The sequence below is a fragment of the Silurus meridionalis genome, chromosome 3 (genome assembly GCF_014805685.1).
Source record: "Silurus meridionalis isolate SWU-2019-XX chromosome 3, ASM1480568v1, whole genome shotgun sequence".
In the NCBI taxonomy this organism is placed as follows: Eukaryota; Metazoa; Chordata; class Actinopteri; order Siluriformes; family Siluridae; genus Silurus; species Silurus meridionalis.
Window position 1 is genome coordinate 1,718,758 of NC_060886.1, and position 18,004 is coordinate 1,736,761.

Here is an 18,004-nt window from a genome sequence, read left to right on the forward strand (position 1 = left end):
ACGAACACAGTATCTCTAATTTTTCAAGGTGCCAAGAATACTTTTTCATTGTAATAAAGTTAATTCAACAAAACACAATGTTTTAGTTGTATAACTAGTCAAGGTTTAATAGTAGGCAGAACCATCTTCAGCTTAATCGTGGACATTTAAGGCAAAATAGTGATTGTTATATGGTGGAGTTTTTATATTATTATTGTGGAAAATAATACAAGGATTAGATTCTCCATCATGTAAAAATTTAGATTGTCACAAATTATATCAGAAAGTCCATAAAACAAAAGCTAAACCTTTTACTTGACTATAGACTCAGGGTTTTTTATTTTTTTCCAAAATATACTGTATGATGGAAATTATCCAAAATAAATGTTTTTTATTTGCCACAATTTAGCTATTAATGTTCTTTTCACAGATCCAAATATTTTGGGAACTACAGGAAACATCAAACCAGTTTGGCACAGGTTCAGACCGATAGCCAGATACAGCACAGTCCTCATTACCTTTGTTGTTGGGTTCTCCTCTACTCCAGAACCTAAAGAAGAAGAGAACCAGTGAACAAGCAAACAAAACAGTAAACAGCCTACCTAATAAACAGCCTAGATCACTATTTAAATGTAATGTCATTATAGTCAATGGAAACATTAACTCAAAGTGAACTTCTCGAACCTTATTTATAAACCTTATTTATATAATTATGTGTATTAATCCCTGATGATAAAGACTGTGGTGACTGTGGCAAGGAAAAACTGCATTAGATGATATGGGGAGGAAACCTTGACTTGACCAGACCAGACTTAAAAATGGAACCGATCCTCATTTGGGTGATTATCAAGAGTGTGATTATAAATTTTAAAAACAATATAAAACACCGGAGAGTGAGAATGTTTGTTGAGCAAACAACAGACTTACACAATACATTTGAACTGTGAACTGATTGTGAAGCAGATATCAATTTCACAGGGTCATTCTAATATAGTGATCCCTTACCCACTAGTCACTGATGTACCATCCACCCATTTCCAGACTCCCTCAATCTTTTGGTCATTTGCACCAATCCAAGCACCTTGACCACCTCTCCACACCTCAACAAAGTCCTGGTGAAGAAAGTACAACTGGTTAGACATTCTGTTTTTTTATTTTTTAATGTTATACATTAACATATATTAATGTTGTATAATGTATAACAATATACAGGTCAAAAAAGTGAACTGTCTTTCTTTATTAAATTAATGAGAACAATAAAACCACAGCTCAAATCTTGATTGTCAAAACTGATTGGTCAGAACATGAATAATAAGTATATATTTATGCTGCCATTCTATTATATTGTTTCTATAGTAACAACTTATATAAATAAATTGTACAGCAGATGCTTCACATAATCCACCACCAATAATAAACATAAACATTGTGTTTAATAAGTAAATAAAGGTGATAAAAAGAGGAAGTGAATATTAAGCAGAATTAACACATTATTAAGACATCAGACTTTATCAGAAATTACTGCTATAATAATAACTATAGTAGGAGATTAAAACAGTTGTGCAAATATTTTTTATTTAGCATTGGAATGTAATATTGATTACTAAATTATTACACTTCAGTCATCATAGTATTATATCATAGTTGTTAGTAATTATTGAGGAACTGTTCCTGTAATATTGATTGTATTCTGATAAGTTAGAATATACATAGACATCAGTGGTGGGCTGTGTATTTCACACCGAGGCCTTCAGTGGTGTTCTAACTGAATTATTCCACCCTGAACTGACTGAATCAAGCCCTGACCTTTCAATCAAAAGATGTGAGAATGCAGACATGTTTAGATGCCGTCGAGAGGGCCTCGGAGAGGTCGCAATCCAATTGGTTACAGAAACAGTTTGAAGAAACAATATAATATCAATATGATCACGTAATATCAATATGATGCCTGCAGTGTTCACAATGTCGGCTTTACAGCAATTTCCTTCGATCTCAGCAGCATGTCACCTGAAATCTAATTGGATAGTAACATAAACTGAAAATCCAACCTATAGTAGATGTGTTAGAAGCAGGAAAAATGGGCAAGCATAAAGATTTGCGCAAGTGTTGCAAAGGCCAAATTGTGATGGCTAGACGACTGGGTCAGAGCATCTCTAAAACTGCAGCCATGGTGGGGTGTTCCCATTCTGCAGTGGTCAGTATCTATAAAAAGTGCTCCAAGGAGGGAACTCATCAATGCATATGGTGCACGAAGGCTGGCCCGTGTGGTCTGATCCAGCAGACGAGCTTCTGTAGCTCAATGTGATGTTTGGGCAATGTTTTGCTGTGAAACATTGGGTCTGGCCATCCATGTGGTTGTTACTACCACCTACCACCTACCTAAGCACTTTCACAGACCATGTAAACCCTTTGATAAAAATGTTACTCCCTGATGGCTGTGGCCTCTTTCAGTAGAATAATGTGCCCTGCCACAAAGCAAAAATGGTTCAGGAATCGTTTAAGGATCCCAACTATGAGTTTGAGGTGTTGACTTGGCCTCAAATTCCCCAAATCTCAATCCAATCAAGCATCTGTGGGATGTGCTAGACAACCAAGTCTGATCAATGGAGGCCCCACCTCACAACATGTGAATAATTTATTGTATTTTCAAGCATTTTGTCCTTTTTTACCTGTTCTTCTCGGCTGGTTATAATCACTAGATCTGCTCCTCTTCTCTTGCAGTCCTGTCTGCTTTCACTCCAGCTCTTCTTCTCAGTAGAGATGTAGTAAATACTGGAGTTGAAGTATCTCCATCCTGGTGTGTTAATATCTTCCTCTGTACAGAACACAGATTAAAACACAAACAAACAATCCAGTCCATCAATTAATTCATTTAGCTTTTTTTTTTTTTACAGTTCCTTACAACCAGGAATAATTTTTTACCACAAGGATACAGTCATGTTCTCATTCACACATACACACATATGCTAGACTATAAGTCCACTAAACCACATGTCTGTATGTAATATTTTACTATAAAATACTGTCATACAAAACCCCTGGAGACCTGGTTTGGGTAGCGAAAGGGATTGTTTTGAAGAAAAAGGCTGTATATACACACAGCACAACAGGTTATGTGTATATACCAAAAATATGTACAAAACTGTAAAGGTGGTGGTATAGGTTTCTATACTGTATATAGAGCAGTGACCTAAAAGTGACAAAGACAAAAACAAAAATAGAAAAGAAAGGAGGACAAATATAATAGATATGCGTAGGGTACAAACAATATACTCACTATAATAAATTCCCTTTCGCACCATAGTGGAATTCTCACTCGAGTCTGACCTCTATTTTTATAACGCAAACTCTGCCCCTTCCCAGGATGTGCAATTGACCGGGTAATCACTCATGCAACTCTTTAATAATCTTTTAATTATAACTAATGCTTCAGATTGACTTGCAATATTCCTACAGTCATATACAACAAGACCTTCTGATCTGAAGTCCATAAATGACTGACATTTATATTTTAAATTATATTTACAGCATTTGGTAGACGACTTTAGAGTGGTTTACAAGTTTCTTATTCATACAATTGAGCAGCGATGAGGTTCAGGGTCTTACTCAGGGGCCCAGGAGTGGTCATTGGTGTGGCTGGGATTTAAAAACACACCCTTTAGATCCAAAGTCTGATGACTAAACCGCTGAGCTACTACTTCCCTCTTACTTGTCCATATTTGTCCATCCACTTAGTGTTTTTTGAGGCTCTGAGTGCAGTATGCTGTCATGGCAAGAGTAATGGGTATTAGAATTAATAGAACACCAGAGGTGGGAAGTAACGGAGTACAAATACTTCGTTACTGTACTTAAGTAGATTTTTCTGGTATCAGTTTTTTACTCCACTATTTATTTTTCAGACAACTTTACATTTTTACACAAATATCTGTACTTTCTACTTCTTACATTTTCAAAACAGACTTGTTACCTTAGTTTTAATTCATTGATTTGGTGAAATATATATTTTTTATTTTCACTGTGCGCCGATTTCAGCCGAACAACCGATTTACTGTCTTTTTCAATCCACTGGTGTATAAAGTCCTGACTCTCACTCACCACAGATGACTAGTTTACGAAGCTAAGAATCAGCAGGCAGAAGGTGGTAAGAACTTTGGGGTTTACGTGGATGAGACAGAGGGAGTCAGTGATGTAAACATGACTGAGAACAGACACATTCCTGATCACATGATCATCATCATCTTTTCTCTGCTTGTGTTCTATATGTGGATGTTCAGCCTGGACACATTCATTAGGTAACAACATTTTTAATTAGTTTTGTATTAAAATATAAATATTAGGGCTGTCAAAATAAAAATTATATTAAATGGCACAAAATTCAGTGTGCATTTCTGTTTTTACCATTTTTATAAAAAATATAAATACATAAATAACAAATATAAAAGAGGCAAAATTAAAACCTTCGGCAAAAATACATTTATCTACTACGTCCCTTCTTTACTTAGATGTAATATAAATAAATAAACTCCAGATAAAAATATTTTTAATCAGTAAACTTTTGTTTTATTTCGTAAGTCTCAAATTAAACACCAAATCCACCATGTTTTACACAATTAATCCTCTGGGTGGCGTTTTGTGGGTTTTTCCCTCATAATGGCGACACGAACTTAAATTACTGTCTTTATTGATCGTACAGATAAAAACAATACAACATTCAAATCTGTAAAATGTCTATAATTATATATAAAAGCTTCTTGACTTGATTTAAAGTGGTGCACTTTCTCCGGTATCACCTCATTAACTGTCCGTGTGGAAACATAGCAAAGGCTCTTAATGATGTCCACACATCTCTGCACTGATATAGCCTTTATATTTAATCACTGTACATATGCTTACATACATATCACATGCTGTAAATATGATACATGTTTATCTGTACTATTTGCACGATTGCTACTTTTTGCACTTCTGGTAGATGCCAAACTGCATTTTGTTGCTGTGTATCTATCTATCTATCTATCTATCTATCTATCTATCTATCTATCTATCTATCTATCTATCTATCTATCTATCTATCTATCTCTCTCTCTCTCTCTCTCTCTCTCTCTCTCTCTCTCTATCTATCTATCATGATGTGAGGTCCAGTTAACAGCTAAAACAGGTAGAAGTAATAACTACTTTTTACTGAAGTACATGTCTGAGCCAAAACTTCTTTACTTTCACTTAAGTAAAAATGTATAATCAGTACTTCAACTTTTACCCGAGAATTTTAAAACATGAGGATCTGTACTTCTACTTAAGTAAAGGATGTGTGTACTTTGCCACCTCTGTAGAACACTAATGGCTAAAATGCAAGGTAGGAAAAGACAGGGGACCATTTGGGAGACTTTGGAGACTCTGTTTCTGATTCCATCTCTGATAAAAAAAAAGTAATTGCATAGTAATCAGTTCCAGATAGTAGGTTGAGGTGTCTATTTATTGGAATGACATGTATTGCATGTAGCTTGTTAGACATTAGATAATTTTGTCATTTGATCAATAATTTGTTAAATAAGATTTTACAAATATCAATGATTTCACTACATATTACAGTTCAGGAATTATACAGCACTGAAATTAAATACAAACTTGTAAAACTATAATAATCCTAACAGGCACTGTATACACAAGTAGTGTTTCAACCCACCACAAATCTGCTTCATCCCATTAAAGATACCATACATTCACTTACTCAATTGAGAAAGCTTCTTCTGAAGTTCATCTCTCTTCATCTGAAACTGGTCTCTCTCTTCAGCCACTTGTTTGTAACTGGCCTCTAACTGGTCTCTCTCGAAAGTCAGGTTGTTGTAACTTCTCTGTAACTGGTTTCTTTCTTTAGTCAGGTTGTTGAATTTGATCCAAGGTATTGCGACGACAGCCAGTAAGATAACAATCAGACTCAGCAGAAAAACCACAGCTAGTGTGTAACATCTGAATCTTGCAGTGCAGGGTTCTGAAACTAGCAGTGAAAAAAATCCAATTATCTACATGAAATACTGCAATTACAATGTGGGATGTTGAAGTTTAATGTAGTGGGGTTGCTATGTGTGTGAGCGTACCTGAAGTCATAGTTCTTTTATTGCTTTTGTTCACTTGAGTTTCTGTGCCTTCATTCATGTAGATACCTTCATATGGATTCTCATTGTCCTTTACAATGGTTGAAGTTCTAACTACTGGAAATCTTGAGTTTGCACAAGCTGATTCAGCCATCTTTAATGTTTCTTTTAAATGCTGGAAATAAACAAAGAGCCATAAAATGTATTCGTAATGCAAATCTCTGTCCAGCATGCACTTCAGATGCATGTTTCTATAGATTTTATTTCAGTAATTTTGCTCACACTGAATTGCATACAGTACATTTACTGGAATGGAATATCACCACCCAAACCCTATTTTTAAAAATAATACATCTTAGTTTATTAATAATTAATGACCAGTTATGTAGACACCGCAAAAATATTAAACAGGATTTGATCACAGGAGCGTGTTTGTACTATTGCATCAGGATTCTGTCAATATAATTTTTCATCTCAAGGCAAAATATTCATTTTACTGCAAGTTTTATATTCTTACTGCAAGTATCCTGAATATAACTACTTTATATAAATATTATATAAAAAAAAATCTTGAACCTTGAATCTGATCTTGAAAATTGCCCATGACTGCACTTACTGTGTTTCACCACCAGATGCTGCCAGTGGGCCCTGCTCAGTGTGCTTAAGAGGTGCTTTAGGTTTTCACTTGTGTCTCAATATCCCCATGTATTTGAGTTCCCCTTTTTTGTCAGCTCGTCAGATCTTCCCCATTAATTTTCCTTATCTAAATGCTACATGGTCCCATGTGTGCTGTTCCTTCCTAGTTTGTCTACTCTCTTTCATTTGGTCCTCTAGTTCTCTTCCGCCATTTCCTGAGTTTCCGGTGTAAGCCCTTTGTTTGAGAGATTTTTTTTTGCTCATATTTTATATCTGTTATGTGGCTGTTATGATTTTGTTTTACATGTTTGTGTTTTGCTTGCTGCTTTGTTATTTTGTTATTCGAATAGACTACAAACTATTACTTCTCACTTATAAAGCGCTAAATGGTTTGGCTCCCGTGTATCTATCCAGTCTTTTAACACGCTACAATCCGCCACGCTCCCTGAGATCTCAAAACTCTGGGCTTCTAGTAGTTCCTAGAATAGCAAAGTCCACTAAAGGTGGTGGAGCATTTTCACATTTAGCTCCTAAACTCTGGAATAGTCTTCCTGACGGTGTTCGGGGCTCAGACACACTCACCCAATTTAAGTGTAGATTAAAACGTATCTTTTAGCAAAGCCTACACATAACACACATCACATCATAACCTTGTGCTCCAGAACATCTGATCACATGCACATTATCAACTTGTGCTGTTAATATCATGAACAGCAGCTACGCTAATTCCTCTCCACTGCTTCTCTTTCTCTCCCCATCCCGAGGCATCCTGAGGTTGCTCCAGCTCAGTCACCTCCCACCTCGTGATGATTACGGACCTTTAAAGAAGTAGATGCCGAACTCACAAACATCCTGAACCATCTAGAGACGTACCAGTGCCATTTGGATCCCGCTACATGTGTGGAGTTTTGACATTGGACCTCCTGGAGTGTTTAAAGGCTCTGGCATGGAGAAGCTGATGCTGGATCTGTGGTGATCACAAATGCTGAGCTTATAAAACTCGGAGCTACTAACCATATAGACTGTTTAAGACTGCAGAAAGAACATTACTTATAATCTTATACTCCAGTAATCATGTTAGTTCCCACTCTCCAGTGTTCTGTATTGTTGAAAGATTTATGATCAAACTCTTGATGTCACCCAGATGAGGATGGGTTCCCCTTTTGAGTCTGGTTCCTCTCAAGGTTTCTTCCTCATAACATCTAAGGGAGTTTTTCCTTGCCACAGTCGCCACGGCTTGCTCATCAGGGACAAATGCACACCATTCACCATCACTGTTGATTTGTGTAAAGCTGCTTTGAGACAATGTCTGTTGTGAAAAGCGCTATACAAATAAACTTGACTTGACTTGACTTGACTTTGTAATGTCCTTTATTCCCATGCACCCTGCTATGTTATGTCGTGGACATGAGTTTCTGTGTACCAAGTCTCCCCCCTTGTAAGTCTTAGTGCTTGAGTTGGATCTTTGCTGTGCCCTTTGGAGAAAGACTAAATGCACTGCTCAAAAAATAAATAAATAAAGGAACACTTTCAAAACTTTTTGCTTAAGACCTGAGACTTTGCATTCAGGGCAGGCGACAAGGTGGCCCTAAGAACAGTGAGGGCCAAACTGTACCGGCCCATCAGAGAGGCAAAGCATGCACATGCCCTAAAAATCAAAGAGAAAAAATGTGGAAGCCTAGTCCATTTAGCTGAACTTTCATTATAGCAACTCAAAATGATTTTCAGTAGTTTGTATGGCCCCCACGTGCTTGAATGCATGTATGACGTCAGGGCATGTCCTGGGGTATCTTCTTCCAGATCTGGACCTGGCCTGAGGCATCAGATGGACCTGAAACAATGTTCCAGAGGTGTTTTATTGGCTTTAGCTTTGGCAAGCATGTGGGCCAGTCAAAGGTATCAAATTCTTCATCCTCCAGAAACTGCCTGTCCAGAAACTGCCTACAGTCCTGTCCAGCTCTCCTAGTGTAACTGCCTGTCTCCTGAAATCTCCTCTATGCTCTTGAGACTGTCCTTGGACACACATAAACCTTCTGGCACATATTGATGTGCTATCCTGGAAGAGTTTGACTGCTTGTGCAATGTCTGTAGGGTCCAGGTATCAGCTCATGCTACCAGTAGTGACCCTGAGCTGATTTGGTGATTTGGCTAGGATCAAACTGATGAACAACCCCCTGTGCTGCTTAAACTGACCAGACCAATATGCTAGACGTTTAAATGACTTGATGCTCTAGTCTGATCAAAAAAGTTTTCCTTGAGAAATTTCCCCAATGTAGGACGAATAAAGGTATATTTTATCTTATCTTAATTTTTTTTTTTTATAGTGGTATTATATGAAGTAATCTTGTATTATAAAAAGTAACCTTTTTCTTGGCTTTTTACCTTCGGAGCCTTTGAGGATTATATTTAGCTGTTTCCGTTTTTGTTACCTTTTGGACCTTAGTTTTTGGAATGATATTTTTGGTATTTAAAATGAGCTGTTTTCTCTTTTTTCCGTTTTTTTTGGGACTTACCTGAGTAAATAAAGGACTGTGGATATATCTGCATGCCCAACTAGAGTAGCTAGACCAGCTAAAGCATCTCTCATGAGCAAATCGTTTACTTGCTCAGTTGTAAGCCACTCCGGATAGGGGTGTCTGCCAAATGCTGTAATTTGGAATATTGCTTGTATTTAAAACTACTAGTGATTATTCCAATTATTGCCAAAATCAGACCATTTGGTGACTAGGTTTGTGTGATAAACAGCTTTAAATAAATAAAAAATGTAAATTGACATTTAAAAGTAAAGAGAAAAAAGCAAAAAAAGTCACTGTACAACAACTGCTATTAAGTTTAAGTGCTTTAAAATAAAATATTGAATGATATACTTATCGTATATAAATTAAAGTATCGTATTTTTGCACACCTACAGTATAGTACACCTCAGTCTTCCATATTTTCTAAAAAAATACCTCATATAATTACTTTAATACTTCTGCAAACACATAAATAATTATAACGTTCATACACCTCATTACATTTTAGCTTATTTCCTGTTTAATATTTAATATTTGCTGTAGTTTTCTGTAGCTTCATTTAAGAACTTCATTGTCACGTCACTGACATCTGTACATATGACAAATAAAACTTCAAATTGTATTTATTTATCAATTGTGAGATAAAGGACAAGTGGGAATAATAATAATAAAATACTTCTCATTTCCTTGAATCAAATCGATTGCAAGTAAATGTATTGTTGTCTTTGAAAAAATGTGATCTGAAGGCCGTGCAAACAGACAGTAACCTTTAAAAACACTATTAAACAGAATATCGGCACCACAACTGCAGTCCGTCATTTGAACTAACATTCATTTTTTGTAACACTTAATTATTATAATAATTTTTTCGAGGGCTTCATTGAGATATTTCCTAATGTATCTCTATATATTTCACACAAGCTGTTTGGAGCATGAAAACTGCTCATAGAGATAAAAACCTATTATAGATATTATTAGTTATAGGCTGCTTTCTTTTTTTCTCTCTTTTGTTAGTACCTGTATCTTTATTATAACGATCACTTGATCTTTTATGATCTCTCCCACTAAAGAAATATCAAGTTATGGATGTTTAACATTATTATAAATAATTAGCTGAAGCTCTTGCAGTGTGGAAATGTTGATGTCTAAATTTTGCCTCATGTTGATTTGGATATTGGCTCTTAAAGGGCAAAACTTACAATAAATAATACAATGTTTCACATGAGACATTTTCCTCAGAATGTTCTTACTACCAGGTAGCAACTCGCCCACAGCCTGGTACAGGGTTGCAACCCAGCTCTTGGGGTCCTCTAAAAGGTAAACTGTAAGCAAAGTGGTCAATACTCGGGCTTGCAAAAAATTTATGAGGTTTAGTTGAGGTCATTTGCTCCAAAGGATTTTTTTAACCCTCAAGAAGAGCACCCTTCTGAGAATGTGCTGAGTGTGTGACTGATAGTACTCACGTGGATGCAGTTTTTTTTTCTTTTCTTGTCATGAATCATATACTTTTACCAGTATTGATGAATTGATCATCCAAAACCTCAATAGAAAATAGAAATCCTTGTCAGAAATATCACTTAGTGGTGAAGAACCTTCTCCTCCTTCTTCTTCTTCTTTTTCTTGGAAGGTGAAAATGGGAGTTTAATATATAGTGGGAGTTTGACCTGCTTCAAACTGTATAATGTTGCACACAAGAGACTCTCAGTCCATATATATATCAGGTTTCTGATTATTTTCCATTTCCTTGAGTCAAATTAAAAAAATGTGATCTGAAGGTTGTGCAAACAGACATTAATATTTAACTATACTAGTCAAACGGAGATAAGGACCACAACTCTGTTCCATCATCAGAACAATCAATGCAGGGTGCATGATGCATGAGAACAAAAGTAATTTCAAGGGCTTTGTTGACTCATTAGCTACTGTATCTCCACACATTACACACAAGCATCTGAACTGCTTGTAGAGACGGAAACATATTATAGATATGAGTCAGGCTCATATCAGCTGCTTTCTATTTTCCCTTTTTCTCCCTCTTCCCCCTGCACTACAGACACTTTAACCAGATGCCTGTTTAACACTTGCGCTAATAATTAGCTTTTAGTTTGATGGCAGAAAGAAAGAAAGAAAGAAAGAGTTAGTTATGTATGGGGATAAAAATGTCCTGTAGGCTCGGTCATATTTCATTCTTAAAAACATGAAAAAAAATGTTTAGCACAAATGATTCTCCATTTATGAACATGTTTCAAGCAAGTATGGAATATAATTATAATGTGTTCTCTTTTCTATACCTGAGACATCATTAGATAGAATGGAAAATATTGAAATGACCCTGAATTACCAGCAGAATTTTTTTAGAATTCAGATTATCTGGTTAAATTTCTTTTTTTTTTTTTTAAGGAGCAGTTGATATCTGTGTCAAATATTTGAAGAACAATCTTAGGCAATGAAATCTTTTGTTTTTAGAAATTCTTTATTTTATCATCATTTATTTAAAATGTTAGTTGTCAAAGAAGTTTTCTCCAATTATTTATTTAAGGAATACAGAGCCTATGAAAAATTTGGAAACATCTCGTGTTTTAGACACATGTCTAAATGTCTAAATGTCCCTTTGGTTTCTATGCAACAAACTCAATAATGTACAAACAAGTCTATAAATGTACAGATGTTTCACTTTATTTTAATTGAAAAATCCTCACACACTCTCTGCATCTGGACAGTTCATTTCTTCAAATGTTCAGCTGAAATACTTTGCTGTGTCTCTTGTAAAACTTGCCAGATGTGTTGTTCTTTACTAGTTGGAGATTCCTTTACAATCTACTTCATCCCAGAGCAGATCAATAGGATTTGGGTGTGGTGACTGGGCAGGTTGTTCCATGATAGATATCACTCCAGACGACTGTTTACTCTCTAAATAACTATTACAACTAACACATTTTGAATCATCAGTCCACAGAACTTTCCTCCACTCATTCACTGTCCAATTCCTGTGGTATTTCTTTATCATTTAACTAGTTTGCTGCATATAAACAATAAATGTAGCTGCAGTGATCTGCTTCAAGTGTTCGTTGATATTTAGATCTGGACTCACTGATGGCCAAAGAAAAACAATCCAGTGCTTTGAATAATTCCATTTCTTGAAGTCAACATAGTGTTAAATGGAGATCCAGTTTTTAAGAGTAAACTGCTCGGAAATTCCTTGATAGACTTCAGAATATTTTCTTTAAGGTTCTTTTTCCATAAAAACAGAATGTACCCCAGCAAACAAACATCTATTCTTGCCCTTAAATGTCCACATAAGATTTTCCCAGATGCATGTCAGATTTTTCAAACTCCTGTTGGTTCTATTTTATGTCTCTTACCATTCTCCTACCATAAAAGCATTCCCATCAAGTTTTCTCTTTTATCCACTTTTATCCTGATAAAAAAACATCATGGAATTTGTATTAGGATTTAATAGTTCCTGTAATGATGTTACCCTGTGGGTCATAACTGGTAACTCGTTGCCTTTATCAGTTTGCTGATCAGTCCGATACAGCAACGAGAACCGAAAAACACACTTTGGAAGCTTGTAGATCACATGCTGATATCTACTGGACACCATTTGGACATCATAGAGAAACCAGTGAGTTTCTACACTGGGGTCTTTGGTTTTCTTAGAACTATTTGATGATATTGTATTTTCTCACAGTATTAAAATGTGAGGCTGTAATTCTGAACCCTGCCTCTAGGTGTCAGTAAATGCACACATACTTCTACATGACAATGGCAGAAGTAGACTTCCTGTTTTTTTCGGTTTGTCCATGTGTGCAGAGTGTGTGTGTGTGTTGGAGATAAGTGAATGTGAGAACACACACACACACACACACACACACACACAATCACACTAACATTATTACACAGGAGTTAATAGCGATAGAGGATTTTACTGCTACAGGAGCAGATCAGGTCAGAGTTTATTTATTACATAACATTATTTACATTACAACAAATCACACACAGACAGACAGCTCTGTAACACATGTAGCTCTGTAACAATACTATAATGTAACACACACACACACACACTCACACACACACACACACACACACACACACACACACACACACACACACACACACGATGATGACTGGATCCGTTTACAGATTCAAATTTTTCTGAATCACTGAACAGATCTGAATGTCACGTGTCCCTTGAGTCAGCAGGGATTCTGGATTTCCACTAAAATCCTTAGAATTGACCGAATCCGTGGACTCATGGATCTCACTCACTCACAAGTCCCTCAGATCCTACTGCTCCACTCAGCACTCCACTATGAGCCCGACTTATACTGTACATAATTATTATAACAGAGAGGGAGGTTTATACATTTCACTTTTTTGCTCAGAAAAAATACACATTTCGCCTTAAATCCGTCCTTTAGGGCGACTGTGTCAATCACTACTGAGTGAAGTATAAAGAGAAGGAACGAGACCACTTTATCTGAGGTTATTCAGAAGACTTACTATCCTGGTATAGTTTTTATTTTTCTCCAAACTCACTTTGAGTTGATGTGAAGTTCAATCAGCATCAGTATCTGGCTGAAACCCCAGTGAACACCTGATGGAACAGAGCATTCTGTAGGTGTTTGACACATGCTTAATAACAGCATTGTGCAATAACAACATAACATAACTATACATTTAAAAAGTCTGACATAAATAAAACGTAATGACAAAGTTCTTTGTTATAAATGGAATAAAATTCATGGCAGTGCTGTTATAGAATAATAACGACATGGAGTCACTGTTAATACACCAAAGCTCATTACACCGACTCGCATTTGATTATTTTTTTACACAAAAGCACAGCATGGATTTTTTTCCTTTACATATTGGTAATTTTTGGAATGAACTTCCCTAGATGTCCGTACAGCAGAGTCCCTGATTATCTTTAAGCGACAACTGAAGACCTTCCTCTTCCTGAAACACTTAAATTAGCACTTTCCAAGTTTGCTTTGTAGAATTCGAGTTATATTTATATTAAGTGTGTAATCTTGTGTACCAGTGTAGATTTATTCATTACTAGAGACTCAAAGCACTTTTGTACGTCGCTCTGGATGAAGGCGTCTGCTAAATGCCGCAAATGTAAATGTAATTTAAGGTTTATAAAAGTTGGCCAAATTAGAATCATCCAAATCTTTTAAAATAAACAGAGAATCTATCTGATAGATCTGCCTTCAAATTTCTATAATGCTGCATAATCAATCTTTTGATAATCAATTAATCTAATGGTATTTTTTTTTTGTTGTTTTTTGTTTTGCTTATTATAACTATATAAACCACTAATCCAGGGTATTTATGTATAAAAAAATGCATAAGCCACATATTAAGTTTAACTATCTTTCATTTTGACAGTTTATAAAGCTTATAGTGCTTCTTGAGTTTGTAAGGGATTTCTCCTTAAATGATGCTTGCAGATGGAAAGTTGACAACCATGCTTCAAAAAAATCAATATAAAAGATAAAAACATTGTTTTGGCAATTTGTAAAAAAGTTTCCAGACATTGTGTTCAGTTGTGAAGATTTAAACATCTAGAACATATAATTAATACAATTGTGTATAATAATTAAATTATATATACAAAATCATTCGCTGAAAAACACAACAGTGACTTAAAATGTAATAGTTTACTGCTTTTAAATCTAGTGATGGTTCACACCGTTTTAATTGATTCCATTACGATGTCGTAAACGACCCGATGCTCACGAGTCTCGACAGAACAGATCCAGTGCGACTTTCCCGAAGTTACAGTTTACACAATATCACTTCATTAAACTACACCATTTTCACACGATATGGAGTATAGCGTTTTTACTCACCGTGCTGAAGTTTCTCTTTCATCCGTGACTTTGGACACACACTTTTTCCTGCTGCAGTTCACCCGATACTCTCCACCATTTCGCAAGCAGCTGTGTTAGCGTCATACTATCATCTTGTTTTTGTGTGTGTAACATCTAATTTAATACTGTTTGGTGTGTTTGTATGTTTAAACAGAAGAAGTCAAAGCGTCTAGAGGTGGAGGTTTGGAGCATGTGGAGGTGACCCTCAGCTCAGGATTAATCCAGACTCTTTATCTTGTGTTACGCCTTCAGCCAACAAATTGACTTTTTTATATTTATATACACACACTTTGCTGTTTGCATCTATGTAATGTGTTCTGCTCTCAGCCAATCAAAACACACTGTTTTATACTGACATTAATGATGACTGTTTTGTAATTTGACTACATGTTTTCCCTTTTTTTTTTTTTTTTAGAACTGCTGAAATAAAACGTTTTTAAACATGGACCGAGTATTCAGTCATGATTGTGTCCATTTAAGGCTCAAGAGGGTAAAAAACGTAGTCATGTGGTTTAAAAAATGATGTTTAAACTCATTATTTACTAAATAAAAAAAATGAGTACCGTATTTTTCGGACTATAAGCCGCTACTTTTTTCCCACGTTTTGAACCCCATGGCTAAAACAACGAAACGGCTAATTTATGGATTTTTCCTGGGTTTTTCCTGGTTTCACAAACATCAAGCCAAAAAACTGAACCCCATAACAGTAGACCAATGAAATTTACGAACGGAAACGAAAAAGCGCACTTCACCTGTGTTCTGAGCTGCACGGCATCGGGAGAAAAACTTTCACCAGTGTTGATTTTTAAACGCACAATGACGCCAAAAGATAAACTCCCAAAAGAAATAGTTGTGAAAGGAAGGAGGAAGACAGTGAACAATGACTTTCTTGGTCGGCTACTGTTTAGATACAAGCCGTTGTAACGCGTTGAGTCTGGGTGAAGGGAGAGCTCGCTAACTCCAGTTACAACAGAAATCATATAAGCACAGACAGGTTTCCAAAACTCGTGCTTTTTTATTTTTCTTGGCAACAGCGTTACGGGTTAGTCAAAGAAACTTAGAAATGAGCATCAGAAAATAATGAGCACATAATTCTCAGTCTCCACACACACACACACACACACACACACACACACACACACACAGTAATACCGGAAAAATGAAAGGAGCCACAACATATTTCACCCGTTACACCGTGTAACAGACACTGTCTTTCGGTAAAGCCTGTGTAAAGTTCATTGGTTTCAGGCTTATACACAAGGTGCGGCTTATTTATGTTAAAAATAAAAATATTTGTAAAATTCAGCTTTACAGTCTGGAAATTACGGTAATTATATTTCAGAACTTCGAAGAAGTTTTTCGAAAGGTTAAAGGTCATAAAGAAGGTCACTATGAATACAGTAATAAAATGTTTGAACTCTTTTAGAGGTGTGAAAGTTCCAAATAAAACCCAGCATAAATGTGATAATAATACGCCATAGAACTTACAAAATCTCACAGAGATTGAAAAATCTAAATTAAGTTTCCATAAATTGTGTTACTGTATATTTTGTTTAGCTCAAACAGGCTTCCACAAATGTAATACCTGCCATTCAGTGCTATTGATTTACACATCGTAAACATTTTGCTCATGTGAAAGATTCACTCCTCTGTAGGGGCTGTTACTTTGTCAGTTTTTGTGCTTTTTTTGTATGTTTACACACATGTATGACCCTGTAGTGTCATTTCTGCTCAAACAGATATAGATATATGGACTTTTCCAGCCACATGAGGTTCTTCCCCAAACGATCAGCACAAAGCTGGAGGCACACAGATGTTTAGGCTGTCTACATTTTTTAATTTTTCCTTCACTTGAACTCCATGTTCTAGCATAATGATGCCCCTGTGCACAAAGCCAGCTCCATGAAGATATTCTTTACACGGGTCAAACCAATTGAACACCTTTGAGATAAATGTGAACGCTGACTGCACCCCAGGCCTCCTCACCTCACCTACATAAGTGCCTGACTTTACTAACACCCTTGTGTCTGAATGAATCTCCACAAACACACTCCAAAATCTTGTGGACATCTTTCCAGAAGAGTGGAAGCTATTTTAACAGCAAATGGGAATTAAATGTTGGATGAGATACTCAAACAGTCTACAAACTTAAAAAAAAAAGTCCACAAACTTTAGTGTGTGTTTATATACAGTAGATGTATATGTGTGTACAGTCAAACCCCGATAATTCGCGGTTCGGAACTTGCGGCTCGGAAAATTTGCGGGTTCCCCTCTGAAACCTAACTTAACAGCAAGTTGCAGATCCGCAGCGGGACCGAATGTTCAGGAACGTTAGGAATAACATTTTAAACTGTTTTCACTAACAAATTTCATAAAATCTTTTAAAACACATTATTGTATTTAACTGAAAATGTGTAGAGGAATTCACTGAGGTACCATAGGGGCTGTGGGGGTGCGTCCAAAATTTGAGGAGTTCTGGGGTATAAGAATGTGTATATATAAAATCGTATTCTTTTATTTAAAACTGCAGTGGATTTCGCATCGTTTTGACTCGTTGTGTTTGAGACTGATTCATGACTTTTCTTCAAAACAACCAAAGAGACCTTCTACACAATAACACTGGATTAAATGTAATTACACTGAATGAAATAACAAATAAATAATCTCTAGAATACATACATTTAAAACAAGTGTCCTATTTTAAACCGAGCAAAATACAACAAAGCTTAGAATCAAAATCTGATGTACTGCATATACTGCAACAGGAACAGAATGATACACATTATCAATGTTGCATTTTATGTGCAAACGAGCACGTTATAACCACAAACTTAAATGTATTTTATTAAGGTTTTTGCGATGGACCAACACAAAGTATCGCAGTTTGTGGTTATATGTG

General features: G+C 35.9%; 1 protein-coding gene and 1 long non-coding RNA gene across 3 annotated transcripts; one reads left to right on the forward strand and one right to left on the reverse strand.

The window, feature by feature from the left end:
- Positions 1 to 10,890, reverse strand: LOC124382754 (CD209 antigen-like protein C). 2 transcript variants are annotated; one of them, XM_046844976.1, is made up of 6 exons: positions 10,687 to 10,890; positions 6,075 to 6,246; positions 5,708 to 5,974; positions 2,649 to 2,794; positions 985 to 1,091; positions 1 to 529 (listed from the first exon to the last, which is right to left on the reverse strand). In XM_046844976.1, exons 1-6 carry the CDS (start codon positions 10,723 to 10,725, stop codon positions 385 to 387), a joined length of 876 nt encoding a protein of 291 aa, XP_046700932.1. In that variant the 5' UTR covers positions 10,726 to 10,890; the 3' UTR covers positions 1 to 384. The 2 variants fall into 2 exon arrangements, with proteins under 2 accessions (XP_046700932.1, XP_046700933.1); XM_046844977.1 differs by lacking the exon at positions 10,687 to 10,890 and having other exon boundaries at positions 6,075 to 6,274.
- A 2,148-nt stretch (positions 10,891 to 13,038) lies between these two features.
- LOC124383156 lies at positions 13,039 to 15,552 on the forward strand. The gene is made up of 2 exons (XR_006925224.1): positions 13,039 to 13,171; positions 15,260 to 15,552. It is a non-coding gene; the product is annotated as an uncharacterized LOC124383156 (long non-coding RNA).
- The last annotated feature ends 2,452 nt before the right edge of the window (positions 15,553 to 18,004 follow it).

Excerpts from the sequence above, each read along its gene's own strand:
- LOC124382754 (XM_046844976.1), bottom strand. The coding sequence starts at position 10,725 with ATGATTCATGACAAGAAAAGAAAAAAAAACTGCATCCAC. Across the intron at positions 6,247-10,686 it reads GAAAAAAAAACTGCATCCAC|CATTTAAAAGAAACATTAAA; the intron begins GTGAGTACTATC and ends GTTTATTTCCAG. Across the intron at positions 530-984 it reads GGTACATCAGTGACTAGTGG|GTTCTGGAGTAGAGGAGAAC; the intron begins GTAAGGGATCAC and ends CTTCTTCTTTAG.